General features: G+C 56.6%; 1 protein-coding gene across 1 annotated transcript; it reads left to right on the plus strand.

The window, feature by feature from the left end:
* Positions 1–27,708, plus strand: LOC128949863 (transcription intermediary factor 1-beta-like). The gene is given in 19 exon segments (XM_054294725.1): positions 1–200; positions 2,307–2,392; positions 2,472–2,604; positions 6,394–6,610; positions 9,291–9,375; positions 10,589–10,620; positions 11,968–12,082; positions 15,264–15,410; positions 18,069–18,183; positions 19,740–19,810; positions 19,877–19,907; positions 20,087–20,224; positions 22,012–22,048; positions 22,789–22,848; positions 24,135–24,344; positions 24,346–24,460; positions 25,271–25,353; positions 25,355–25,537; positions 27,579–27,708. Coding segments are annotated over 19 exon segments (2,187 nt in total). The 5' UTR covers position 1.
* The last annotated feature ends 197 nt before the right edge of the window (positions 27,709–27,905 follow it).

Below are 27,905 nucleotides of genomic sequence, written 5' to 3' on the forward strand. Positions count from 1 at the left end.
CATGGCGGCGCCTGAGGTGGCGGCGGCGCTCGGGAGCGGCCCCGGGGCCAGCGGAGCGGAGCTGCCCGAGCCGCTGGGGCTGCTGGAGCTCTGCGGGGCCTGCAGGCAGCGGCTGAGCCCGCAGCGGAAACCGAAGCTGCTGCCGTGCCTGCACTCCGTGTGCCGGGGCTGCATCGGCAGCGAGCACGGGGACAAGAACGGTAAGGGGATAGGGGGGATACTGGGGGATACTGGGGATACTGGGAGATACTGGGAGCACTGGGGGGTACTGGGGGTTACTGGGAACACTGGGAGATACTGTGAGATACTGGCAGCACTGGGGGTTACTGGGGATACTGGGAGATACTGGGGTGGCACACAGGGTTACTGGGATCACTGGGGGTTACTGGGAGCACTGGGGGTTACTGGGAATACTGGGAGATACTGAGAGCGCTGAGGGGTTACTGGGAGATACTGAGGGTTACTGGGAGCTGTGGGAGATTATGGGAGCACTGGGGGCTACTGGGAGCCACTGGGAGATACTGGGGGTTACTGGGAGAACTGGGAGAGACTGAGAGATACTGGGGTTTACTGGGGGATACTGGGAGCCCTGGGGGTTACTGGGAGGACTGGGAGATACTGAGGGTCACTGGGAGCACTGGGGGATACTGGAGGATACTGGGAACACTGGGAGATACTGGGGGTTACTGGGAGCACTGGAGTTACTGGGAGCCACTGGGAGATACTGGGGGTTACTGGGAGATACTGGGGGGCATTGGGGGTCACTGGGAGCGCTGAGAGATACTGAGAGATACTGGAGTTTACTGGGGGATACTGGGAGCCCTGGGGGTTACTGGGAGCACTGGGAGATATTGGAAAGACTGGGAGTTACTGGGAACACTGGGAGTTACTGGGAGCACTGGGAGAGACTGGGCATCACTGGAGGTTACTGGGAGCACTGGGAGTTACTGGGGGTTACTGGGGATGCTCAGGGGATTACTGGGAGCACTGGGAGATACTGAGAGACACTGGGGCTTACTGGGAGCACTGGAAGATATTGGAAAGACTGGGGATTACTGGGAACACTGGGAGATACTGGGGATTACTGGGAGATACTGGGAACACTGAGGATTACTGGGAATACTGGGGGATACTGGGGCTGACTGGGAACACATGGAGAGACTGGGAACACTGGGGATACTGGGGGTTACTGGGAGATACTGGGGGTTACTGGGAACACTCAGGGTCACTGGGAGCATTGGGAGAGACTGGGAGATGTTGGGGGTTATTTGGGTTACTGGGAGCACTGGGAGATACTGGGAGAGATTGAGAACACTGTGAGATACTGGGGGTTACTGGGATCGCTGGAGTTTACTGGTGGTTACTGGGGATACTGGGGGTTACTGGGAGCACTGGGAGCCACTGGGAGGTACTGGGGGTTACTGGGAGCACTGGGGGTTACTGGGAGCACTGGGGGTTACTGGGATCGCTGGTGTGTACTGGTGTTTACTGGTGATTACTGGGGATACTGGGGGATACTGGGAGCACTGGTGGTTACTGGGGATACTGGGGGATACTGGGAGGTACTGGGGGTTACTGGGGATACTGGGGGATACTGGGAGCACTGGGGGTTACTGGGGATGCTGGGGCTTACTGGGAGCACTGGGGGTTACTGGGAGCCACTGGGAGCTACTGGGAGATTGCCCTGTCCCCTCCTTGGGGACACCAACCCCGCTGTGACATTGTCCCCTCCCTGGGGACACGGGTGTCCCCTGTCCCTCCCTGAGGTGACCTTGGTGGCCCTGGTGGCAGTGGAGGTGACAGGGAGGTGACAGTGGAGGTGACAATGGAGGTGACAGGGAGGTGACACGGACACCACGGGATGACTCTGTCCCATTTGTGTCCCCTGTGTGTCCCCTCCCTGTACCTTGTGTGTCCCTTGCGTGTCCCCTGTGTGTCCCCTCCGTGTCCCCTGGGTGTCCCTTCCGTGTCCCTTCTGTGTCCTCTCTGTGTCCCTGCGTGTCCCCTGTGTGTCCCCTCCCTGTCCCCTGTGTGTCCCCTCCCTGTCCCCTGCCTGTCCCCTGCCTGTCCCCTCTGTGTCCCCTCCCTGTCCCCTCCCTGTCCCCTGCCTGTCCCCTCCCTGTCCCCTGTGTGTCCCCTGCCTGTCCCCTCTGTGTCCCCTGCCTGTCCCCTCCCTGTCCCCTGCGTGTCCCCTCCCTGTCCCCTCGGTGTCCCCTCGGTGTCCCCTCCCTGTCCCCTCGGTGTCCCCTCCCTGTCCCTGTGTGTCCCCTCTGTGTCCCCTCGGTGTCCCCTCGGTGTCCCCTCAGCGTTCGAGTGCCCCGTGTGCCACCAGCAGTGTCCCCTGGGTGACATCATGGACAACCTGTTCCTGCAGCCCAGCGCCAGCAGCCAGGTACGGCCTCATTAACCCTAATTAACACTAATTAGCGCTAATTAACCCTGGTGGTTAACGAACTGTCCCTCGTCCCCAGAGCTGCACCAGCTGCGAGGACAACGCCAGCGCCACCAGCTTCTGCTTGGAGTGCTCGGAGCCGCTGTGTGCCACCTGCGTGGGGGCTCACCTGAGGGTCAGGTACACCCGGGAGCACCGAGTGGAACCTCTGCGTGAGTGTCACCTCATTGTCACCTCCTTGTCACCTGTGTCACTGTGTCACCTCCCTGTGTCACCCTGTGCCCGTCCCCATGGCTGTGTGCCACCTGCGTGGGGGCTCACCTGAGGGTCAGGTACACCCGGGAGCACCGAGTGGAACCCCTGCGTGAGTGTCACCTCATTGTCACCTCATTGTCACCTCGTTGTCACCTCATTGTCACCTCCCTGTGTCACTGTGTCACCTCCCTGTGTCACCCTGTGCCTGTCCCCATGGCTGTGTGCCACCTGCGTGGGGGCTCACCTGAGGGTCAGGTACACCCGGGAGCACCGAGTGGAACCCCTGCGTGAGTGTCACCTCATTGTCACCTCCTTGTCACCTCATTGTCACCTGTGTCGCCTCCCTGTGTCACCTCCCTGTGTCACACCTGTGTCGCTGTGTCGTCCCCTGCCTGTGCCCGTTACAAGGTGCTGACTGTATCAGTAGGTCCATCTTGATGCCATTCCTGGTGCCACCCCATCCCCATGCCCATTCCCATGCCCATCCCCATTCCCATTCCCATTCCCATTCCCATTCCCATTCCCACTGTCCCGTTCCCATTCCCCCATTCCCAATTTTCCGATTTTCCCCGTTGCCATTTTCCTGTGTCCAGTTTCCCCCGTTCTCCCGTTGCCCCATTCCCAATTTCCCCCATTTCTGTTCCTGTTCCCCCATTCCCCATTCCCATTCCCATTCCCCCATTCCCCCATTCCCCCATTCCATGTTCCCAGTTCCCCATTCCTGTTCCCATTTGTGTTCCCATTCCAGTTTTCCCATTCCCATTCTCTGCTTCTCATTCCCACATTCCCAATTTCCCCCATTCCGATGTTCCCATTCCCAGTTTCTCCCGTTCCTGTTCCCATTCCCATTTCCTCCATTCCCATTCCCCCATTCCCATGTTCCCATTGCAATTCCCATTTTCCCAATCCCATTCTCCTGTTCCCATGTTCCCAATTCCATTCCTCTGTTTTCCCATTCCCATTTCCATTCCATCTTCCCATTCCCCCATTCCCAGTTTCCCCCATTCCAATTCCCATTTTCCCAATCCCATTCCCCCATTCCCATTCCCATTCCTAGTTTCCCCCATTCCCGTTCCTATTTGTGTTTCCATTTCAATTTTCCCATTCCCCTGTTCCCATTCCCAATTTTCCCCATTCCCTCGTTGCCATGTTCCCATTCCCATTCCTACCCCATTCCCATTCCCCCATTCCCATTCCCCCATTACTCCATTCCCATGTTGTTACTGCAATTCCCATTTTCCCATTCCCATTTCCATTTCATGCTCCCATTCCTCCATTCCCAGTTTCCCCATTCCCATTCCCATTCCCAATCCCATTCCCCCATTCCCATTCCTGCATTCCTGTTCCCAGTTTCACATTTCCCCCATTCCCAGTTTTCCCCATTCCCATTCCCATTCCCCCATTCCCGTTCCATGTTTCGAGTTTCCCCCATTCCCATTCCCCATTTCTGTTCCCATTCCCGTTTGCATTCCAGTTCCAATTTTCCCATTCCCATTCCAATTTCCCAGTTTTCTCCATTCCCCCATTCCCCCATTGCCACGTTCCCATTCCAGTTCCCCCATTCCTGTTCCTGTTCCCATTTGTGTTCCCGTTCCCATTTTCCCATTCCATTCCCAATTTCCTCCATTCTTGTTCCCATTTCCCCATTTCCCATTTCCCAATTTTCCCCATTCCCATTCCCCCATTTCTGTTCCTGTTCCCATTCGTGTTCCCATTCCAATTTTCCTATTCCCATTCCCCCATTCCCAATTTCCCAGTTTTCCGCATTCCCATTCCCCCATTTCTGTTTCTGTTCCCATTTGTGTTCCCATTCCAGTTTTCCCATTCCCATTCTCCCATTTCCAATTTCCCAGTTTTCCCCATTCCCAATTTCCCCCATTCCCTCATTTCCACGTTTCCATTCCCATTCCCCTATTCCCATGTTCCCATTTCCACGTTCCCATTCCAATTCCCAGCCCGTTCCCATTTTCCCATTTCTATTCCCATTCCCCCATTCCGAGTTTCCCCCATTGCCATGTTCCTGTTCCCAATTTCCCCCATTCCAAATTTTCCCTATTCCTGTTCCCATTCCCAATTTTCCCCATTCCCTCATTCCCGTGTTCCCATTCCCATTCCTACCCCATTCCCATTCCCCCATTGCTGCATTCCCGTGTTCTTATTCCAATTCCCATTCCCCCATTCCCATTCAAATTTTCGCATTCCCATTCCTCCATTCCCAGTTTCCTCCATTCCAGGTCCCATTTCACATTCCCCCATTCCCATTCCCGTGTTCCCATTCCAATTCCCATATTCTCAATCCCATTCCCCTGTTCCCATATTCCTGTTGCCATTCCCAGTTTCCCCCATTCCCCCATTCCAAATTTTCTCCATTGTTGTTCCCATTCCAATTTTCCCATTCCCAATTTCCACCATTCCCATTCCCCCATTTCTATTCCCATTTTCCCATCTCCATTCTCATTCCCTTGTTCCCACTTTTCCATTCCAAATCACATTTCCCTGTTCCCATTCCCATTCTCCCATTTTCCCATTGCCATATTCCCATTTCCCTATTCCCCATTTCCCCATTGCCACGTTCCTGTTCCCAGTGTCCCCCATTCCCCCATTCCATGTTCCCAGTTCCCCATTCCTGTTCCCGTTTGTGTTCCCATTCCAGTTTTCCCATTCCCATTCTCTGCTTCTCATTCCCACATTCCCAATTTCCCCCATTCCGATGTTCCCGTTCCCAGTTTCCCCCATTCCTGTTCCCGTTCCCATTGCAATTTCCTCCATTCCCATTCCCCCATTCCCATGTTCCCATTGCAATTCCCATTTTCCCAATCCCATTCCCCTGTTCCCATTCCCCCATTCCCATTCTCCATTCCCATTCTGCCAATTCCCCCATTCCCATTCTGCCAATTCCCCCATTCCCATATTCCCATTCCAATTCCCATTTTCCTAATCCCATTCCAGTGTTCCCATTCCCATTGCTTTTTTTTTTCCATTCCCATTTCCATTGTCCCATTTTCCCATTCCCATTCCCCCATTCTCATTCCCCCATTTCCATTCCATCTTCCCATTCACCCATTCCCAATTTCCCAGTTTTCCCCATTCCCATTGGGAATGGGGGAAAGGGAATGGGAATGGGGGTAATTGGGAATGGGAAAGAGAATGGGGGAAGTTGGGAATGGGGGAATGGGAATTCCCTTGGTCCTATTCCCAGTTTTCCCCATTCCCCCATTCCCATTCCCTCATCCCCATCCCCATTCCCATGTTCCCATTGCATGTCCCATTTTCCCAATCCCATTCCCCTGTTCCCATTTTCCCATTCCCATTCCTGTGTTTTCCCATTTCCATTGTCCCATTTTCCCATTCCCATTTCCATTCCATCTTCCCATTCCCCCATTGCCAATTTACCAGTTTTACCCATTCCCATTACTATTGGGAATGGGGGATTGGGAATGGGAATGGGAATGGGGGAATGGGGATGGGGAAATGGGGGAATGGGAATGGGAATGGGGGAATGGGAATGGCAATGGGAATGGGGGAATGGGAATGGGGATGGGAATGGGGGAATGGGAATGAGAATGGGGGATTGGGGGAATTGGCAATGGCGGAATGAGAATGGGAATGGGAATTCCCTTGCTCCTATTCCCAGTTTTCCCCGTTCCCCCGTTCCTGTTTCTGTTGCCGTTTTTGTTTCCATTCCAGTTTCTCCCATTCCCATTCCCCCATTCCCATTCCAGTTCTCCCCTTCCCTCTGTCCCCAGGCTCTCCATCCGTTCCCGACGATCCCAATGATCCCAATGATCCCATGGATCCCAACGATCCCATGGATCCCAACGATCCCAATGATCCCAATGATCCCACGGGTCCCGTCCCGTCCTGGTGCCGCTCGCACCCCCGGGAGCCGCTGGCGCTGTTCTGCAGCTCCTGCGAGAGCCTGACCTGCGGGGAGTGCCACAGGAGGGAGCACCGCCACCACCCGTGAGTCTAATTAGCGTTAATTACCCTAATTACTGCTAATTACTGCTAATTAATGTCATTGCTGCTGGCACTGACCGCACCCGTGAGTGTTAGTTACTGTCATTGCTGTAACGGGAGTGCCACAGGAGGGAGCACCGCCACCACCCGTGAGTCTAATTAGCGTTAATTACCCTAATTACTGCTAATTACTGCTAATTAATGTCATTGCTGCTGGCACTGATCGCACCCGTGAGTGTTAGTTACTGTCATTGCTGTAATGGGAGTGCCACAGGAGAGAGCACCGCCACCACCCGTGAGTCTAATTACTGCTAATTACTGCTAATTACTGCTAATTACTGCTAATTACTGCTAATTAATGTCATTGCTGCTGGCACTGATCACACCCGTGAGTGTTAGTTACTGTCATTGCTGTAACGGGAGTGCCACAGGAGAGAGCACCGGCACCACCCATGAGTCCAATTAGCGTTAATTACTGCTAATTAATTAATTATTGTCATTGCTGTAACGGGAGTGCCACAGGAGAGAGCACCGCCACCACCCGTGAGTCTAATTAGCGTTAATTACTGCTAATTAATTAATTATTGTCATTGCTGTAACGGGAGTGCCACAGGAGAGAGCACCGCCACCACCCATGAGTCTAATTAGCGTTAATTACTGCTAATTAATTAATTATTGTCATTGCTGTAACGGGGAGTGCCACAGGAGAGAGCACCGCCACCACCCGTGAGTCTAATTAGCGTTAATTACTGCTAATTAATTAATTATTGTCATTGCTGTAATGGGGAGTGCCACAGGAGGGAGCACCGCCACCACCCGTGAGTCTAATTAGCGTTAATTACTGCTAATTAATTAATTATTGTCATTGCTGTAACGGGGAGTGCCACAGGAGGGAGCACCAACAGCACCTGTGAGTGTAATTAGCGTTAATTACTGTTAATTAATTAATTACTGTCATTGCTGTCATTACTGGAACCGGGAGTGCCACCTGAGGGAACACAGACAGCACCTGTGAGTGTAATTAAAGTTAATTACTGTAATTACTGTAACTGGGAGTGCCACCGGAGGGAGCACCTACAGCACCCGTGAGTAACGTTAATTAGTGTTAGTTACCGCTAATTAATTAATTGCTGTCGTTACTGTAACCGGGAGTGCCACCAGAGACAGAATAGACAGCACCTGTGAGTCTAATTAGTGTTAATTACTGTTAATTAATGAATTACTGTAATTACTGTCATTACTGTAACTGGGAGTGCCACGATAGGGAACACCGAGTGCACCCGTGAGTGTAATTAACATTAATTACTGCTAATTAATTAATTGCTGTCATTGCTGTAACCGGCAGTGCCACCAGAGGGAACACTGACAGCACCTGTGAGTCTAATTAGTGTTAATTACTGCTAATTAATTAATTGCTGTACATGGGAGTGCCGCTGGGGGCAGCACTGACAGCACCCGTGAGTTTAATTGACGTTAATTACTGCTAATTAATGAAGTATTGTCATTTCTGTAACCGGGAGTGCCACCAGAGACAGAATAGACAGCACCTGTGAGTGTAATTAACGTTAATTACTGTGATTAGTGTCATTGCTATAATTACTGTCATTGCTGTAACCGGGAGTGCCACGATAGGGAACACCGAGTGCACCCGTGAGTGTAATTAACCTTAATTACTGCTAATTAATTAATTACTGTCATTGCTGATACCGGCAGTGCCACCAGAGGGAACACTGACCGCACCTGTGAGTGTAATTAATGTTAATTACTGCTAATGAATCAATTGCTGTCATTACTGTAACCAGGAGTGCCACGATAGAGAACACTGAGTGCACCTGTGAGTGTAATTAACCTCAATTACTGCTAATTAATTAATTAATTGCTGTCATTGCTGTAACCGGCAGTGCCACCAGAGGGAACACTGACAGCGCCTGTGAGTCTAATTAATGCCAATTACTGTTAATTAATGAATTACTGTAATTACTGTCATTACTGTAACCAGGAGTGCCAGGATAGGGAACACCGAGTGCACCTGTGAGTGTAATTAACCTTAATTACTGCTAATTAATTAATTAGTGTCATTGCTGATACCGGCAGTGGCACCAGAGGGAACACTGACAGCACCTGTGAGTCTAATTCATGTTAATTACTGTTAATTAATTAATTATTGTAATTACTGTCATTACTGTAACTGGGAGTGTCACTGGAGGGAATACCAACAGCACCTGTGGGTGTTAATTCATGCTAATTAATTAATTACTGTCATTACTGTAATTACTGTCATTACTGTAACCGGGAGTGCCACCAGAGGGAGCACCGACAGCACCCGTGAGTCTAATTAGTGTTAATTACTGCTAATTAATTAATTGCTGTACCCGGGACTGCCGCTGGGGGCAGCACTGACAACACCCGTGAGTCTAATGAACGTTAATTACTGTTAATTAATTAATTACTGTCATTACTGCTAATTACTCTCAGTACTGGAACCGGGAGTGCCACTGCAGGGAGCACCGGCGCCACCCGTGAGTAACGTTAATTACTGCTAATTACCGCTAATTCATTAGTTATTGTATTTATTGTAGCTGGGAGTGCCGCTGGAGGGAACACCGACAGAACCGGTGAGTCTAATTAGTGTTAATTGCTGCTAATTACTGTCATTGCGGTCATTACTCTCCATTCCCCCCAGCTCCCAGCCCGTGGCCGAGGCCGTTCTCCAGCAGCGCTCGGTGCTGTCGGCGCTGCTGCAGCGCCTGGCGGAGAAACACGGCGAGGTGCAGCGCTGCGGCGCCCGCCTGCACGCACGGTCAGTGTCACCTGAGTGTCCCCAAGTGTCACCTGTGTCACCTGTGTGTCACTGTGTGTCACTGAGTGTCACTGTGTCACTGTGTGTCACTGTGTGTCACTGTGTGTCACTGAGTGTCACTGTGTCCCTGACAAACACGGCGAGGTGCAGCGCTGCGGCGCCCGCCTGCACGCACGGTCAGTGTCCCCAAATGTCCCCAAGTGTCACCTGAGTGTCACTGAGTGTCACTGAGTGTCACTGTGTGTCACTGTGTGTCACTGTGTCACTGTGTCCCTGACAAACACGGCGAGGTGCAGCGCTGCGGCGCCCGCCTGCACGCACGGTCAGTGTCACCTGAGTGTCCCCAAGTGTCACCTGAGTGTCACTGAGTGTCACTGAGTGTCACTGTGTGTCACTGTGTGTCACTGTGTCACTGTGTCCCTGACAAACACGGCGAGGTGCAGCGCTGCAGCGCCCGCCTGCACGCACGGTCAGTGTCCCCAAATGTCCCCAAGTGTCACCTGTGTCACCTGTGTGTCACTGTGTGTCACTGAGTGTCACTGTGTGTCACTGTGTGTCACTGTGTGTCACTGTGTGTCACTGTGTCACTGTGTGTCACTGTGTCCCTGTGTGTCACTGTGTGTCACTGTGTGTCACTGTGTCCCTGACAAACACGGCGAGGTGCAGCGCTGCGGCGCCCGCCTGCACGCACGGTCAGTGTCACCTGAGTGTCCCCAAGTGTCACCTGAGTGTCACTGAGTGTCACTGTGTCATTGTGTGTCACTGTGTGTCACTGTGTGTCACTGTGTGTCACTGTGTCCCTGTGTGTCACTGTGTGTCACTGTGTGTCACTGTGTCCCTGACAAACACGGCGAGGTGCAGCGCTGCGGCGCCCGCCTGCACGCACGGTCAGTGTCCCCAAATGTCCCCAAGTGTCACCTGAGTGTCACTGAGTGTCACCTGTGTGTCACTGTGTCATTGTGTGTCACTGTGTGTCACTGTGTCACTGTGTCCCTGACAAACACGGCGAGGTGCAGCGCTGCGGCGCCCACCTGCACGCACGGTCAGTGTCACCTGAGTGTCCCCAAGTGTCACCTGAGTGTCACCTCTGTGTCACTGTGTGTCACTGTGTGTCACCTGTGTGTCACTGTGTGTCACTGTGTGTCACTGTGTGTCACTGTGTCCCTGACAAACACGGCGAGGTGCAGCGCTGCAGCGCCCGCCTGCACGCACGGTCAGTGTCACCTGAGTGTCCCCAAGTGTCACCTGAGTGTCACTGAGTGTCACTGAGTGTCACTGAGTGTCACTGTGTGTCACTGTGTGTCACTGTGTCACTGTGTCCCTGACAAACACGGCGAGGTGCAGCGCTGCGGCGCCCGCCTGCACGCACGGTCAGTGTCACCTGAGTGTCCCCAAGTGTCACCTGTGTCACCTCTGTGTCACTGTGTGTCACTGTGTGTCACCTCTGTGTCACTGTGTGTCACTGTGTGTCACTGTGTGTCACCTGTGTGTCACTGTGTCACTGTGTGTCACTGTGTGTCACTGAGTGTCACTGTGTGTCACTGTGTGTCACTGTGTCACTGTGTCCCTGACAAACACGGCGAGGTGCAGCGCTGCGGCGCCCGCCTGCACGCACGGTCAGTGTCCCCAAATGTCCCCAAGTGTCACCTGAGTGTCACTGAGTGTCACTGTGTGTCACTGTGTGTCACTGTGTGTCACTGTGTCCCTGACAAACACGGCGAGGTGCAGCGCTGCAGCGCCCGCCTGCACGCACGGTCAGTGTCACCTGAGTGTCCCCAAGTGTCACCTGAGTGTCACTGAGTGTCACTGTGTCATTGTGTGTCATTGTGTGTCACTGTGTGTCACTGTGTATCACTGTGTGTCACTGAGTGTCACTGTGTGTCACTGTGTGTCACTGTGTCACTGTGTCCCTGACAAACACGGCGAGGTGCAGCGCTGCAGCACCCGCCTGCACGCATGGTCAGTGTCACCTGAGTGTCCCCAAGTGTCACCTGTGTCACCTCTGTGTCACTGTGTGTCACTGTGTGTCACCTCTGTGTCACTGTGTGTCACTGTGTGTCACTGTGTGTCACTGAGTGTCACTGAGTGTCACTGTGTGTCACTGTGTCCCTGACAAACACGGCGAGGTGCAGCGCTGCAGCGCCCGCCTGCACGCACGGTCAGTGTCACCTGTGTCACCTGAGTGTCCCCAAGTGTCACCTGAGTGTCACTGAGTGTCACTGAGTGTCACTGTGTGTCACTGAGTGTCACTGTGTCCCTGACAAACACAGCGAGGTGCAGCGCTGCAGCGCCTGCCTGCACGCACGTGTCCCCTCAATGTCCCCAGTGTCCCCAATGTCCCCTCAGTGTCCCCAATGTCCCCAATGTTCCCAGTGTCCCCAATGTCCCCAATGTCCCCTCCATGTCCCCTGAGTGTCCCCTCTGTCCCCAGTGTCCCCAATGTCCCCAATGTCCCCAGTGTCCCCAATGTCCCCGATGTCCCTGTGTGTCCCCAATGTCCCCTGTGTGTCCCCAATGTCCCCAATGTCCCCAGTGTCCCCAATGTCCCCGATGTCCCCAGGTCCCGTCACATCTCGGACACGCAGAAGCAGCTGCAGGTGCAGGTGAAGCTCGCCGTCCTCCAGGCCATGAGGGAGCTCAACAAACGCGCCAAGGTCCTCATGGGGGACGTGCAGGTGAGAGTGCCACCGCCCCTGGCTGTCCCCAGTGTCCCCTCAGTGTCCCCTGAGTGTCCCCAGAGTGTCACAGTCGGTGTCAGTGCCATGGGGACACTGCTGGTGTAAATAACCAATGAGAAATCCAAATGGATAAATGGCAAAGGTTTGATTTTTGTGACCAGAATCCTCCCCCGAGTGTCCCCTGAGTGTCCCCTGAGTGTCCCTGAGTGTCCCCAAGTGTCCCCTGAGTGTCCCTGAATGTCCCCTGAGTGTCCCTGAGTGTCCCCTGAATGTCCCTCAGTGTCCCCTGATTGTCCCTCAGTGTCCCCTGAGTGTCCCTGAGTGTCCCCTGAGTGTCCCCCGAGTGTCCCCTGAGTGTCCCCATTGTCCCCTGAGTGTCCCCTGAGTGTCCCTGAGTGTCCCCTGAGTGTCCCCTGAGTGTCCCTGAGTGTCCCCTGAGTGTCCCCTGAGTGTCACCGAGTGTCCCCTGAGTGTCCCCTGAGTGTCCCTGAGTGTCCCCTGATTGTCCCTCAGTGTCCCCAAGTGTCCCCTGAGTGTCCCTGAGTGTCCCCTGAGTGTCCCCTGACTGTCCCCTGACTGTCCCCTGAGTGTCCCCTGAGTGTCCCCATTGTCCCCTGAGTGTCCCCTGAGTGTCCCCTGAGTGTCCCCTGAGTGTCCCCAAGTGTCCCCTGAGTGTCCCTGAATGTCCCCTGAGTGTCCCCAATTGTCCCTGAGTGTCCCTGAGTGTCCCCTGATTGTCCCTGATTGTCCCTGAGTGTCCAGGAGCTGAGCCAAATTATTATAAATGAAATAATTGATAATTATGAATACAGAATGATAAATAAACAATAGTAATAAATTCATGACAATTTTCAGTAAATTCTTGTCCCTGTGCTGTCCCCAGCGTGTGACCGAGGGCCGCCGGCAGTGCCTGGAGCAACGTTATATATAATATAAATAACTGTAAATAAATAGAAATAATTATAAATAAAATTATATGTAATTATAAAAAAATAATTATAAATAATAATGATAAATAATAACAATTTTAAATAAATTCTTGTCCCTTTGGTGTCCCCAGTGTGTGACCGAGGGCCGCCGGCAGTGCCTGGAGCAACGTTATATATAATATAAATAACTGTAAATAAATAGAAATAATTATAAATAAAATTATATATAATTATAAATAAATAACTATAAATAATATAAATAATAATGATAAATAATAACAATTTTAAATAAATTCTTGTCCCTTTGGTGTCCCCAGTGTGTGACCGAGGGCCGCCGGCTGCGCCTGGAGCAGCGTTATATATAATATAAATAACTATAAATAAATAGAAATAATTATAAATAAAATTATATATAATTATAAAAAAAAAATTATAAATAAAAATGATAAATGATAACAATTTTCAGTAAATTCTTGTCCCTGTGCTGTCCCCAGCGTGTGACCGAGGGCCGCCGGCAGTGCCTGGAGCAGCACTATATATAATATAAATAACTATAAATAAATAGAAATAATTATAAATAAAATAATATATAATTATAAATAAATATTGATAAATAAGTGACAATTTTCTGTAAATTCTTGTCCCTTTCCTGTCCCCAGTGTGTGGCCAAGGGCCACCGGCAGTGCCTGAAGCAGCATTATGTATAATATAATTAACTATGAATAAACATAATAATTACAAATAAAATGATGTATAATTATAAATAAATATTGATAACTAAATGACAATTCTGATTAGATCCTTGTCCCTGTGCTGTCCCCAGCGTGTGACCGAGGGCCGCCGGCAGCGCCTGGAGCGGCGTTGTATATAACATAAATAATTATAAATAAATATAATAATTATAAATAAAATCCTATATAATTATAAATAAATAAATAATGATAAATAATGACAATTCTAATTAAATCCTTGTCCCTGTGCTGTCCCCAGCGTGTGACCAAGGGCCGCCGGCAGCGCCTGGAGCGGCATTATATATAATATAAATAACTATAAATAATTATAATTAATTATAAATAAAGTGATATATAACTCTAAATAAATAATGATAAATAAAAATTATAAATAATTCTAAATAAATAATGATAAATAACTAATAAATAGTGATAAGTGAATGACAATTCTGATTAGATCCTTGTCCCAGTGCTGTCCCCAGCGTGTGACCGAGGGCCGCCGGCAGCGCCTGGAGGGCGTTATATATAACATAAATAACTATAAATAAATATAGTAATTATAAATAAAATTATATATAATCATAAATAAATAATGATAAATAATGACAATTCTAATTAAATCCTTGTCCCTTTCCTGTCCCCAGCGTGTGACTGAGGGCCGCCGGCAGCGCCTGGAGGGCGTTATATATAACATAAATAACTATAAATAAATATAATAATTATAAAGAAAATCCTATATAATTATAAATAAATAATGATAAATAATGACAATTCTAATTAAATCCTTGTCCCTTTCCTGTCCCCAGCGTGTGACCGAGGGCCGCCGGCAGCGCCTGGAGGGCGTTATATATAACATAAATAACTATAAATAAATATAATAATTATAAAGAAAATCCTATATAATTATAAATAAATAATGATAAATAATGACAATTCTAATTAAATCCTTGTCCCTTTCCTGTCCCCAGCGTGTGACTGAGGGCCGCCGGCAGCGCCTGGAGCGGCGTTATATATAATATAAATGACTATAAATAATTATAAATAATTATAATTAAAGCGATATATAATTCTAAATAAATAACGATAAATAAAAATTATAAATAATTCTAAATTAATAATGATAAATAACTAATAAATAATGATAAGTGAATGACAATTCTGATTAGATCCTTGTCCCTGTGCTGTCCCCAGCGTGTGACCGAGGGCCGCCGGCAGCGCCTGGAGCGGCGTTGTATATAACATAAATAACTATAAATAAATATAATAATTATAAATAAAATGATCGATATTTATAAATAAATAATGATAAATAATGACAATTCTGATTAGATCCTTGTCCCTGTGCTGTCCCCAGCGTGTGACCGAGGGCCGCCGGCAGCGCCTGGAGCGGCATTGTATATAACATAAATAACTATAAATAAATATAATAATTATAAATAAAATGATCGATATTTATAAATAAATAATGATAAGTGAATGACAATTCTGATTAGATCCTTGTCCCCGTGCTGTCCCCAGCGTGTGACCGAGGGCCGCCGGCAGCGTTTGGAGCGGCAGCGCCGGGAGCTGAGCCGGCTGCGGCGGCTGCAGGAGCACGCGCTGCGCTTCGGGAAACGGGCGCTGCACGGGAGGCACGGCACCGCCCTGCTGCTGTCCCGGAGGCTGGTGAGACCCCAAAAACCCCAAATTGTGCCCCAAAATACACCCTGGGACCCCCCAAATACAGCCAGGGAACCCCCAGAGCACGCGCTGCGCTTCGGGAAACGGGCCCTGCACGGCAGGCACGGCACCGCCCTGCTGCTGTCCCGCAGGCTGGTGAGACCCCAAAAACCCCAAATTGTACCCCAAAATACACCCCAAATACAGCCAGGGATCCCCCAGAGTGCGCGCTGCGCTTCGGGAAACGGGCCCTGCACGGGCGGCACGGCACCGCCCTGCTGCTGTCCCGGAGGCTGGTGAGACCCCAAAAACCCCAAATTGTACCCCAAAATACACCCCAAATACAGCCAGGGATCCCCCAGAGTGCGCGCTGCGCTTCGGGAAACGGGCCCTGCACGGGCGGCACGGCACCGCCCTGCTGCTGTCCCGCAGGCTGGTGAGACCCCAAAAACCCCAAATTGTGCCCCAAAATACACCCTGGGACCCCAAAATGTACCTCCAAATACACCCAGAGAACCCCCCAAATACACACAGGGACCCCTGAGGGTGCAGGTGGCACCTGGGGACACTTGTGGCCTTTGTGGTTGTGACTCTGTGCTCTCACAGTTGAGCCAGCCTCGTTTCCTCCCATTTTCCCTATTCCTCCCCATTTTCCCCATTCCTCCCCATTTTCCCCCATTCTTCTCTATTTTTCCCATGTTTTCCAAATTTCTCCCCATTTGACCCCATTTCTCCACATTTTCCCCCATTTCTCCCCATTTCTCTGTTTTCCCCATTTTCTCCACTGTTTTCTCCCCATTTTTCCCCATTTTCCCCCATTTCTCCCCATTTTTCCCTGTTTCCCCCCGTTTTCTCAATTTTCTCAGTTTTTCCTTATTTTCCCCCATTTTCCCCATTCCTCCCCATTTTCCCCCATGTTCTCCCTGTTTTTCCCCATTGTCCCCATTTCCCCAATTTTTCCCCATTTCTCCCCATTTTTCCCCATTTTCCCCCATTTCTCCCCATTTTTCCCTGTTTCCCCCCGTTTTCTCAATTTTCTCAGTTTTTCCTTATTTTCCCCCATTTTCCCCATTCCTCCCCATTTTCCCCCATGTTCTCCCTGTTTTTCCCCATTGTCCCCATTTCCCCAATTTTTCCCCATTTCTCCCCATTTTTCCCCATTTCTCCCCATTCCTCCCCATTTTCTCCTTCCCACGGCACTGCCCTGCTGCTCTCCAGGAGGCTGGTGAGACACAGACAAACCCCCAAATACCCCAAAATGTGCCTCAAAATGTGCCCTGGGAACCCCCAGATACACCCAGGGACCCCTGAGGGACAGGGTGGCACTTGGGGACACTTGTGGCCTTTTTAGCTGGGACTCTGTGCTCTCACAATGGAGCCAGCCCCATTTCCTCCACTGTTTTCTCCACTATTTTCTCCCCATTTCCCCCCAGTTTCCCCATTCCTCCCCATTTCCCCCCAATTTTCCCATTCCTCCCCATTTCCCCCCAATTTCCCCATTCCTCCCCATTTCCCCCCATTCTTCTCTATTTTTCCCATGTTTTCCAAATTTCTCCCCATTTGACCCCATTTCTCCACATTTTCCCCCATTTCTCCTGATTTCTCTTCATTTTTCCCCATTTTTCCCCATTTCCCCCATTTCCCCCCCATGTTTCTCCATTTCTCCCCATTCCTCCCAATTTTTTCTCCATTTTTCCCCATTTCTCCCCACATTTTCTTTCTGTTTCTCCCCATTTTTTCCCCATTCCTCCCCATTTCCCCCCATTTTCCCTATTCCTCCCCATTTTCCCCCATTTTCCCCCATTTTCCCCTATTTTTCCCATGCTTTCCAAATTTCTCCCCATTTGACCCCATTCCTCCACATTTCCCCCGTTTCTCCTGATTTCTTTTCATTTCTCTCCATTTTTCCCCATTTCTCCCAATTTTTCTGTTTTCCCCATTTTCTCCCCTGGGGGTGTCAGCGTCCCCCTGATGTCCCCAATGTGTCCCCAATGTGTCCCCAATGTGTCCCCAGGTGCAGGCCCAGCTGCTCGGGGCCCTGGGGGTGTCAGTGTCCCCCTGATGTCCCCAGTGTGTCCCCCTGATGTCCCCAATGTCCCCCCAGGTGCAGGCCCAGCTGTTGGGGGCCCTGGGGGTGTCAGTGTCCCCCTGATGTCCCCAATGTGTCCCCAGTGTCCCCCCAGGTGCAGGCCCAGCTGCTTGGGGCCCTGGGGGTGTCATTGTCCCCAATGTCCCCAATGTCCCCAATGTGTCCCCAATGTCCCCAATGTCCCCCCAGGTGCAGGCCCAGCTGCTTGGGGCCCTGGGGGTGTCATTGTCCCCAATGTCCCCAATGTCCCCACTGTCCCCAATGTGTCCCCAATGTCCCCAATGTGTCCCCAGGTGCAGGCCCAGCTGCTCGGGGCCCTGGGGGTGTCAGTGTCCCCCTGATGTCCCCAGTGTGTCCCCAATGTGTCTCCAATGTCCCCCCAGGTGCAGCTGCAGCTGTTGGGGGCCCTGGGGGTTCCATGATGTCCCCATTGTCCCCAATGTCCCCGTTGTGTCCCCAATGTCCCCCCAGGTGCAGGCGCAGCTGCTCGGGGCCCTGGGGGTGTCAGTGTCCCCAATGTCCCCAATGTCCCCACTGTCCCCAATGTGTCCCCAATGTCCCCAATGTGTCCCCAGGTGCAGGCGCAGCTGCTCGGGGCCCTGGGGGTGCCCCTGGAGCCCCCCGAGCCTCAGGGGGAGCTGAAATTCCAATGGGACCGGCAGGGATGGACACGGAGCGCACAGAGCTTCGGTGAGGGACATGGGGACACTGGGGACATGGGGACACTGAGGGGACATGGGGACACAGGGGACATGGGGACACTGGGGACATGGGGACATGGGGACACAGGGGACATGGGGACATTGGGGACACTGAGGGGACCGGCAGGGATGGACACGGAGCGCACAGAGCTTCGGTGAGGGACATGGGGACATGGGGACATGGGGACACTGAGGGGACATGGGGACACTGGGGACACTGAGGGGACCGGCAGGGATGGACACGGAGTGCACAGAGCTTTGGTGAGGGACATGGGGACATGGGGACATGGGGACATGGGGACACTGAGGGGACACGGGGACATGGGGACATGGGGACATGGGGACACTGAGGGGACACGGGGACATGGGGACATGGGGACATGGGGACACAGGGGACATGGGGACATGGGGACATGGGGACATGGGGACACTGAGGGGACATGGGGACATTGGGGACACTGGGGACATGGGGACATGGGGACATGGGGGCACTGGGGACACTGAGGGGACATGGGGACATTGGGGACACTGGGGACATGGGGACATGGGGACATGGGGGCACTGGGGACACTGAGGGGACATGGGGACATGGGGACATGGGGACACTGAGGGGACATGGGGACATGGGGACATGGGGACACTGGGGACATGGGGACATGGGGGCACTGGGGACACTGAGGGGACATGGGGACATTGGGGACATTGGGACCGGCAGGGATGGACACGGAGCGCCCAGAGCTTCAGTGAGGGACATGGGGACACTGGGGACATGGGGACACTGGGGACACTGAGGGGACATTGGGGACACTGAGGGGACAATGGGGACATTGGGGACATTGGGGACATGGGGACAGTGGGGACACTGGGGACATTGGGGACACTGAGGGGACACCGGGGGGACACTGGGGGACAGGGTCACAAGGGACAGGGGCACGGGGTGACAAAGGACGGGAGGGCTGAGGGCAGCGGTGACAGAGGGACCCAGGGAGGGGGGACGGGGGACAAAGGATGGCAGGGAGGGGGTGACAGTGACATGGGGGTGTCAGGGAGGGGGTGGCAGGGGACACACTGGTGACAATGACACAGGGGTGACAGTGACATGGGGGTGACAGTGACACGGGTGACACGGGAGGGTGACAATGACAGGGGGGGTGACAATGACACAGGGGGTGACAATGACACAGGGGGGCGACAGTGACCCGGGTGGCAGTGACATGGGGAGGGGGGGGTGACAATGACAAGGGGGGTGTCAGGGAGGGGGTGACAGTGACACAGGGGGGGTGACAGGTGACATGGGGGGGTGACAATGACACAGGGGGCGACAGTGACACGGGTGGCAGTGACAGGGGGAGGGGGTGACAATGACAAGGGGGGTGTCAGGGAGGGGGTGACAGTGACACAGGGGGGTGACAATGACACGGGGGTGACAGTGACATGGGGGGGTGGCAGTGACAGGGGAGGGGGTGACAATGACACGGGGGGGGGTGACAGTGACACGGGGGGGGTGCCAGGTGACCCCGGTGTCCCTGACCCCTCCCCCCCCAGGTGCCATCGTCTCGGAGCCGCCCCTCCCCCCCCCGCGGAGCCCCGCCCACGGCCCCTCCCCCACCCAGCAGGTAATGGGGGACACTGGGGGTGCCACCCCCCCACAATGTCCCCAACCCCCCTGTGATTGTCCCCAGTGTCCCCACCCCTCCGTGATGTTCCCTACAGGTACCTGGGTGACATTCTGGAGGTGCCACCCCCACCATGATGTCCCCACCCTTCCATGATTGTCCCCATCCCCCTGTGATTGTCCCCAATGTCCCCACCTCTCCCCGATGTCCCCACCGGTACCCTGGTGACATTCCGGGGTGCCACCCCCTGATGTCCCCTCCCTGTGGTGTCCCCAGGCTGTCCCGCGCCCCCGGTGGCCCCGGAGCTGCTCCTGCAGGGCCCCCCCCGGCTGTCACCTCCCCCCCAGGTGTCACCTCCCCCCCGGATGTCACCTCCCCCCCTGGAGCCCGCGGCCACCCCCAGCCCACAGCGCGGTGAGGGGACACGGGGGACACAGGGACAGGGGAGGGGACACAGGGACAGGGGAGGGGACACAGGGACAGGGACAGGGGACCGGGGAGGGGACACAGGGACAGGGGATGGGGGACACAGGGACAGGGGATGGGGGAGGGGACACTGGGACAGGGGATGGGGGACATGGGGACACAGGGACCGGGGAGGGGACACAGGGACAGGGGAGGGGACAGGGATGGGGACACGGGACAGGACAGGGGACAGAGGGACAGGGAATGGGGACATGGGGACAGGGGAGGGGACATGGGGACACTGGGATGGGATACAGGGACAGGGGACAGGGGAGGGGACACAGGGACAGGGGATGGGGGGGACATGGGAGGGGACAGGGATGGGGACACGGGACAGGGACGGGGGGACAGAGGGACAGGAATGGGGACATGGGGACACGGATGGGGACACGGGACAGGGGATGGGGACACAGAGGGACAGGGGGACATGGGGACGGGGGAGGGGACATGGGGACACTGGGATGGGGATACGGGAACAGGGGACAAGGGAGGGGACGGGGTGGGGACACAGAGGGATAGGAGAGGGGGACACGGGGACGGGGACACGGGAGGGGACATGGGATGGGGACGAAGGGACACAGGGAGGGGACACAGGAAGGGACAGGGGATGGGGACGCAGTGAGGGGACAGGAGGGGACAGGGGAGGGGACATGGGAGGGGGACAGGGGAGGGGACACAGGAAGGGGAGGGGAAATGGGGACAGGGGAGGGGACACGGGGACAGGGATGGCAACATGGGGACGGGACAGGGGAGGGGACGTGGGAGGGGACATGGGGACAGGGACACAGGAGGGACGTGAGGAGGGGACATGGGGACAGGGACACAGGAGGGGACAGGGGAGGGACATGGGGACAGGGACGCAGGAGGGGACAGGGGAGGGACATGGGGACATGGGGACAGGGCAGGGGACACGGGGAGAGGGGAGAGGAGGGGACATGGAAGGGGACATGGGGACAGGGGAGGGGACACAGGGAGGAGAGAGGGAAGGGTGACGAGGGGCCATGGGGACAGGGGACATGAGGACAGGAGAGGGGACAAGGGAAGGCAACATGGGAGGGGGACATGGGGACAGAGAAGGGGACACGGGACACGGGAGGGTGACATGGACAGGGATGGGGACAGGGACAGGGGAGGGGAACCGGTGAGGGAACACGGGGAGAGGGGACATGGGAGGGACAGGGGATGGGGACATGGGACACGTGGGGACAGGGGATGGGGACAGGGGAGGGGAACTGGTGAAGGGACATGGGGACACGGGAGGGGACAGGGGATGGGGACACATGGGGACACGTGGGGACAGGGATGGGGACAGTGACAGGGGATGGGGACAGGGGAGGGGAACTGGTGAAGGGACATGGGGACACGGGAGGGGACATAGGGACAGGGGACACAGAGACAGGAGAGGGGACACGGGAGGGGATGGGACAAGGGAGGGGGACGTGGCCAGGACATGGGAGGGGACACGGGGACATGGGAGGGGACACGGTGAGTGGGACGGGTGAGGGGACACGGGGACATGGGAGGGGACACGGTGAGTGGGACAGGTGAGGGGACACGGGGACAGGGGAGGGGACACAGCATAGTGACACGGGAGGGGAGATGGGCTATAGGGACTTGGGGATGGGGACACGGGGACAGGGGAGGGGGACATGGGACAGGGGAGGGGACATGGGGACACAGGTTGGGGACAGGGGAGGGGACCCTGGGGCAGTCCCTGATGTGGCATTTGTCCCCAGCCACCAGCCCTGAGAACGGCGTCACCGCAGGGAGCGCGTGAGTGGGGACGGGGGGCGCTGTCCCTTGTCACCCCCTGGGATCCCCCCTGTCCCTTGTCACCACCCCTGGGACCCCCCGTCCTTTGTCACCGCCATCCTGGCCCCTCCTGTCCCCTGCCCCAGGGTGACACTGTACCTGGTGACACTGTCCCTGTCCCTGTCCCTGATGCCATCTGTCCCTGTCCCTGTCCCTGATGCCTCTGTCCCTGTCCCTGTCCCCGTCCCTGTCCCTGATGCCATCTGTCCCTGTCCCCGTCCCCTGTCCCCGTCCCTGTCCCAGATGCCATCTGTCCCTGTCCCTGTCCCTGTCCCTGATGCCATCTGTCCCCGTCCCTGTCCCTGTCCCCGTCCTGTCCCTGATGCCATCTGTCCCTGTCCCCGTCCCTGTCCCTGATGCCATCTGTCCTGTCCCTGTCCCCGTCCCTGTCCCTGTCCCCGTCCCTGTCCCTGATGCCATCTGTCCCTGTCCCTGTCCCCGTCCCTGTCCCTGTCCCTGTCCCTGTCCCTGATGCCATCTGTCCCCGTCCCTGTCCCTGATGCCATCTGTCCCTGTCCCCGTCCCTGTCCCCGTCCCTGTCCCTGTCCCCGTCCCTGTCCCTGATGCCATCTGTCCCTGTCCCGTCCCTGTCCCCGTCCCTGTCCCTGTCCCCGTCCCTGTCCTGATGCCATCTGTCCCTGTCCCTGTCCCTGTCCCTGTCCCTGATGCCATCTGTCCCTGTCCCTGTCCCTGTCCCGCAGGAGGGTCCCCGGCCGTTCCCCCCGGGAGGAGAAGCTCGTTAAGAAGCTGCTCGTTAAACGGTAACGAGGGGGGAGGGGACCCTGTCACCCCGACCCTGTCACCCCTGTGTCCTCTGTCACCTGTCACCCTGTGACCCTGTCACCCCTGTGTCCCTTGTCACCTGTCACCCTGCCACCCTCTGTCCTTTGTCACCTCACCTGTCACCCTGGCCAGGGCCACCTGCAGCCCCTCCCAGGATGTCCCTGTCCCTGTCCCCAACCTTCCCCAGCCTTGTCACTGTCCCTGTCCCCAGTCCTGGGTCCCCCTGTCACTGTCCCCACCACCCCTGAGCCTTGTCACTGTCACTGTCCTCCAGTTCCCAGCTCTTGTCACCGTCCCTTGTCCTCCCGTGCCCTGTCCCTGTCCCTGTCCCCGAGCTCCCAGGGACCCCCGGGTGACATTGGTGTCCCCCAGCAGGGATCCCTGCTTGCTTTGGGGCAGCCCCCCGGTTTTGGGGTGCCCTGGTGACATTGCTGTCCCACAGAAGGGGCTCCCAGGGGTTTTGGGGTGCCCAGGTGACCCCACTGTTGCTCAGGAGGGGCGCCCCCCGACCCCCAGGGCAGCTCCCAGGGGTTTTGGGGCCCCCCGAGGTTTTGGGGCCCCCAGGTGTTTTGGGGTGCCCTGGTGACATTGGTGTCCCCCACGAGGGCTCACCCTCGGCGTGGGGCAGCCCCAGATGTTTTGGGGTCCCCCTGTGACCCCATTATCCCTACAGGAGGGGACCCCCTCGGTGGGGGGCAGCCCCCCGGGTTTTGGGGTGCTCTGGTGTTTTGGGGTGCCCTGGTGACCCCGTTTCCCCACAGACGGGGCCCCCCCTCGGTGTGGGGCAGCCCCCCGGGTTTTGGGGTGCCCTGGTGACCCCGTTTCCCCACAGACGGGGCCCCCCCTCGGTGTGGGGCAGCCCCCCGGGTTTTGGGGTGCCCTGGTGACATTGCTGTCCCCACAGACGGGGCCCCCCCTCGGTGTGGGGCAGCCCCCCGGGTTTTGGGGTGCCCTGGTGACATTGCTGTCCCCACAGACGGGGCCCCCCCTCGGTGTGGGGCAGCCCCCCGGGTTTTGGGGTGCCCTGGTGACATTGCTGTCCCCACAGACGGGGCCCCCCCTCGGTGTGGGGCAGCCCCCCGGGTTTTGGGGTGCCCTGGTGACCCCGTTATCCCCACAGACGGGGCCCCCCCTCGGTGTGGGGCAGCCCCCCGGGTTTTGGGGTGCCCTGGTGACATTGCTGTCCCCACAGACGGGGCCCCCCCTCGGTGTGGGGCAGCCCCCGGGTTTTGGGGTGCCCTGGTGACATTGCTGTCCCCCACAGACGGGGCCCCCCCTCGGTGTGGGGCAGCCCCCCCCGGCTCCCCAAGCAGCCCCGGGTGAGCCTGGAGCGCCTGGAGCTGGACCTGGAGCTGGACCCGGCGCAGCCGCCCGTGTTCCGCATCTTCCCCGGGCCCTCGGCGCGCGAGTTCAGCCTCATCGTCATCGAGCAGGGGACACCGGGGACACCGGGGACACCGGGACAGCTGGCACTGAGGGGACACCGGGACAGAAGGGACGGCGGGGACGGTGCAGCCGCACGGAGCGCCGCTGGTCAAGGTGAGTGACACCTGTGTCCCCTCCCCTGTGTCCCCCTCCCCATACCCCTTTGTCCCATCCCAGTTAGCGTCCCCTGTCCCCGTCCCCATCCCTTGTGTCCCTATCCCACCCACGTGAGTGTCCCCATTGTCCCCTCCCATCGCGCTCCAGTGTCCCTGTCCCTCTCCCCTGTCCATGTCCTTGTCCCCTGTCCCATCCCTGTCCCATCCCTGTCCCTGTCTCTAACCCTTTCTCTATCCCTGTCCCCTGTCCCCTGTCCCCTGTCTCCTGTCCCCTGTCCCTGTCCCCTGACTGTGTGCTTGTCTCTGTCCCTGTCCCATCCCTGTCCCATCCCTGTCTCTGTCCCCATCCCTGTCCCCTGTCCAATCCCTGTCCCCTGTCCCCTGCCTCCTGTCCCCTGTTCCTCTCCTCTGTCCCTCTCCCTGTCCCCTGTCCCCTTTCCCTGTCCCCATCCCTGTTCCTGTCCTTGTCCCCTGTCCCCATCCCTGTCCGTCCCTGTCCCCTCTCCTCTGTCCCCATCCCTGTTCCCTGTTCTTGTCCCCTGTCCCTGCCCCTGTCCCCATCCTCTGTCCCCATCCCTGTCCTGTCCCATCCCTGTCCCCGACCCTGTCCCCTGTCCCCATCCCTGTCCCCATCCCTGTCCCCTGTCCCATCCCTGTCCCCATCCCTGTCCCTGTCCCCTGTCCCCATCCCTGTCCCCTGTCGCCATCCCTGTCCCCATCCCTGTCCCCATCCCTGTCCCTGTCCCATCCCTGTGTCCCCGTCCCTTTCCCTGTCCCTGTCCCTGTCCCTGTCCCCATCCCTGTCCCCTTTCCCTGTCCCCCGTCCCTGTCCCTGTCCCTGACCGTGTCCCCCCTGCAGGAGGAGCAGCAGGAGTCGCCCATCGGTGACACCGGTGACACTGGGACACCAAACCCGTGGGGCTGCTGCCCCCCGCCCCGGGTGACCCAGCCCTGTCCCCGGTGTCCCCGGGGGGGTCCCCGTGGGCGTCCCCGGCGTCCCCGTGGGGGTCCCGGGGGTCTCGTGCTGCCGCGTGTGCGGCCAGGCCGGGGCCGTGGTGATGTGCGACCGCTGCCAGCGCTGCTTCCACCTGCGCTGCCACCTGCCCGCGCTGCACGACGTGCCCAGGTGCGGGGCCACCGTGGCACCCGGGGGACCCGGTGCCACCCCCCAGTGTCCCTGGGATCCATTGTCCCCTGTCACCCCCCTGGGATCCACCGCCCCGTGTCACCCCCCAGTGCCCCCCAGTGTCCCTGGGATCCATTGTCCCCTGTCACCCCCCTGGGATCCACCGCCCCGTGTCACCCCCAGTGTCCCTGGGATCCATTGTCCCCTGTCACCCCCCTGGGATCCACCGCCCCGTGTCACCCCCAGTGTCCCTGGGATCCATTGTCCCCTGTCACCCCCCTGGGATCCACCGCCCCGTGTCACCCCCCAGTGCCCCCAGTGTCCCTGGGATCCATTGTCCCGTGTCACCCCTCTGGGATCCACCGCCCCGTGTCACCCCCCAGTGTCCCTGGGATCCATTGTCCCTGCCACCCCCCTGGGATCCACCGCCCCGTGTCACCCCCCAGTGTCCCTGGGATCCATTGTCCCCTGTCACCCCCCTGGGATGCACCGCCCCGTGTCACCCCCCAGTGTCCCTGGGATCCATTGTCCCCTGTCACCCCCCTGGGATGCACCGCCCACGTGTCACCTCCTGGGACCTGGATCCACTGCCCCGTGTCACCTCCCCGGGATCCCCTGCCCTGTGTCACCCCCTGTCACCCCACAATGTCCCTGGTATCCATTGCCCTGTGTCACCCTTCAGTGTCCCAGGGATCCACTGCCCTGTGTCACCCCGAGTCCCCCAGTGTCCCTGGGATCCACTGCCCCATGTCACCTCCCTGGGACTGGTATCCACTGCCCCCTGTCACCCCACAATGTCCCTGGGATCCATTGCCCTGTGTCACCCCCTGGCACCTGGGATCCACTGCCCTGTGTCACCCTTCAATGTCCCCAGGATCCACTGCCCTGCGTCACCTCCTGGACTGGGATCCCCTGCTCTGTGTCACCCCCAAATGTCCCCCAATGTCCCCAGGATCCACTGCCCCGTGTCACCTCCCCGGGATCCACTGCCTGTGTCACCCCTGTCACCCCACAATACTCTGGGATCCATTCCCCTGTGTCACCTCCTGGACCTGGGATCCACTGCCCCGTGTCACCCTCCTAGTGTCCCCAGGATCCACTGCCCTGCGTGACCCCCCTGGGATCCGCTGCCCTGTGTCACCTCCCATTGTCCCCCATTGTCCCTGGGATCCCCTGCCCTCTGTCACCCCTCCCTGAGTTCCCCAATGTCCCTGGGATCCACTGTCCTGTGTCACCTCCCTTGGATCCACTGCCCTGTGTGAACCCGCAATGTCCCTGGATCCACTGTCCTGTGTCACCTCCCCAGGATCCACTGCCCTTTGTCACTTCCTGTCACCCCTCAATGTCTTTGGGATCCACTGTCCCATGTCACCTCCTTGGGATTCACTGGCCCTGTGTCATCTCCTGAGTCCCCCAGTGTCCCCGGGATCCACTGCCCCGTGTCACCCACTGTCCCCCAAATGTCCCCGGGATCCACTGCCCCGTGTCACCCCTCAGTGTCCCTGGGATCCACTGCCCTGTGTCACCCCCCCTGTGTCACCCCTCAGTGTCCCCAGGATCCACTGCCCGTGTCACCTCCCTGGGACCAGGGATCCACTGCCCTGTGTCACCCCCCCCCTGAGTCCCCCAATGTCCCTGGGATCCACTGTCCTGTGTCACCCCTCAGTGTCCCTGGATCTACTGCCCCGTGCCACTCCCCCATAATCCCCTGCACCGTGTCACCCCTCAATGTCCCTGGGATCCACTGCCCCGTGTCACCCCCTGGGATCCACTGTCCCTGTCACCCCCCGGGCCTGGGATCCACTGCCCCGTGTCACCCCCCCGGAGTCCCCAATGTCCCTGGGATCCACTGCCCCGTGTCACCCCCCTGGGATCCACTGTCCCTGTCACCCCCGGGCTGGGATCCACTGCCCCGTGTCACCCTCCTGAGTTCCCCACTGTCCCTGGGATCCACTGCCCCGATCCCCCATGACCCCGTTCCCACTCCCAGCCCCGTGGGCATCCCCATTCCCGTTCCTGAACCCCATCCCCAATTCCTCAGCCCTGAGCGGACGTGCTTGCTGTGCCAGGAGCTGCCCATGACCCCATTCCCGATCCCTGTTCCGTTCCTGATCCCCCATCCTGATCCCCATTCCCGATCCCAGTTCCCGTTCCTGATCCCCCATTCCTGATCCCCATTCCCGATCCCCAGTTCCCGTTCCTGATCCCCCCATTCCTGATCCCCATTCCCGATCCCCTGTTCCCGTTCCTGATCCCCATTCCTGATCCCCATTCCCGATCCCCAGTTCCCGTTCCTGATCCCCCATTCCTGATCCCCTGTTCCGTTCTGATCCCCATTCCTGATCCCCATTCCTGATCCCCATTCCCG

Source organism: Melozone crissalis, unplaced genomic scaffold (genome assembly GCF_028551555.1).
Source record: "Melozone crissalis strain CALT ecotype California unplaced genomic scaffold, PUWL_Pcris_2 ptg000320l_1, whole genome shotgun sequence".
Taxonomy (NCBI): Eukaryota; Metazoa; Chordata; class Aves; order Passeriformes; family Passerellidae; genus Melozone; species Melozone crissalis.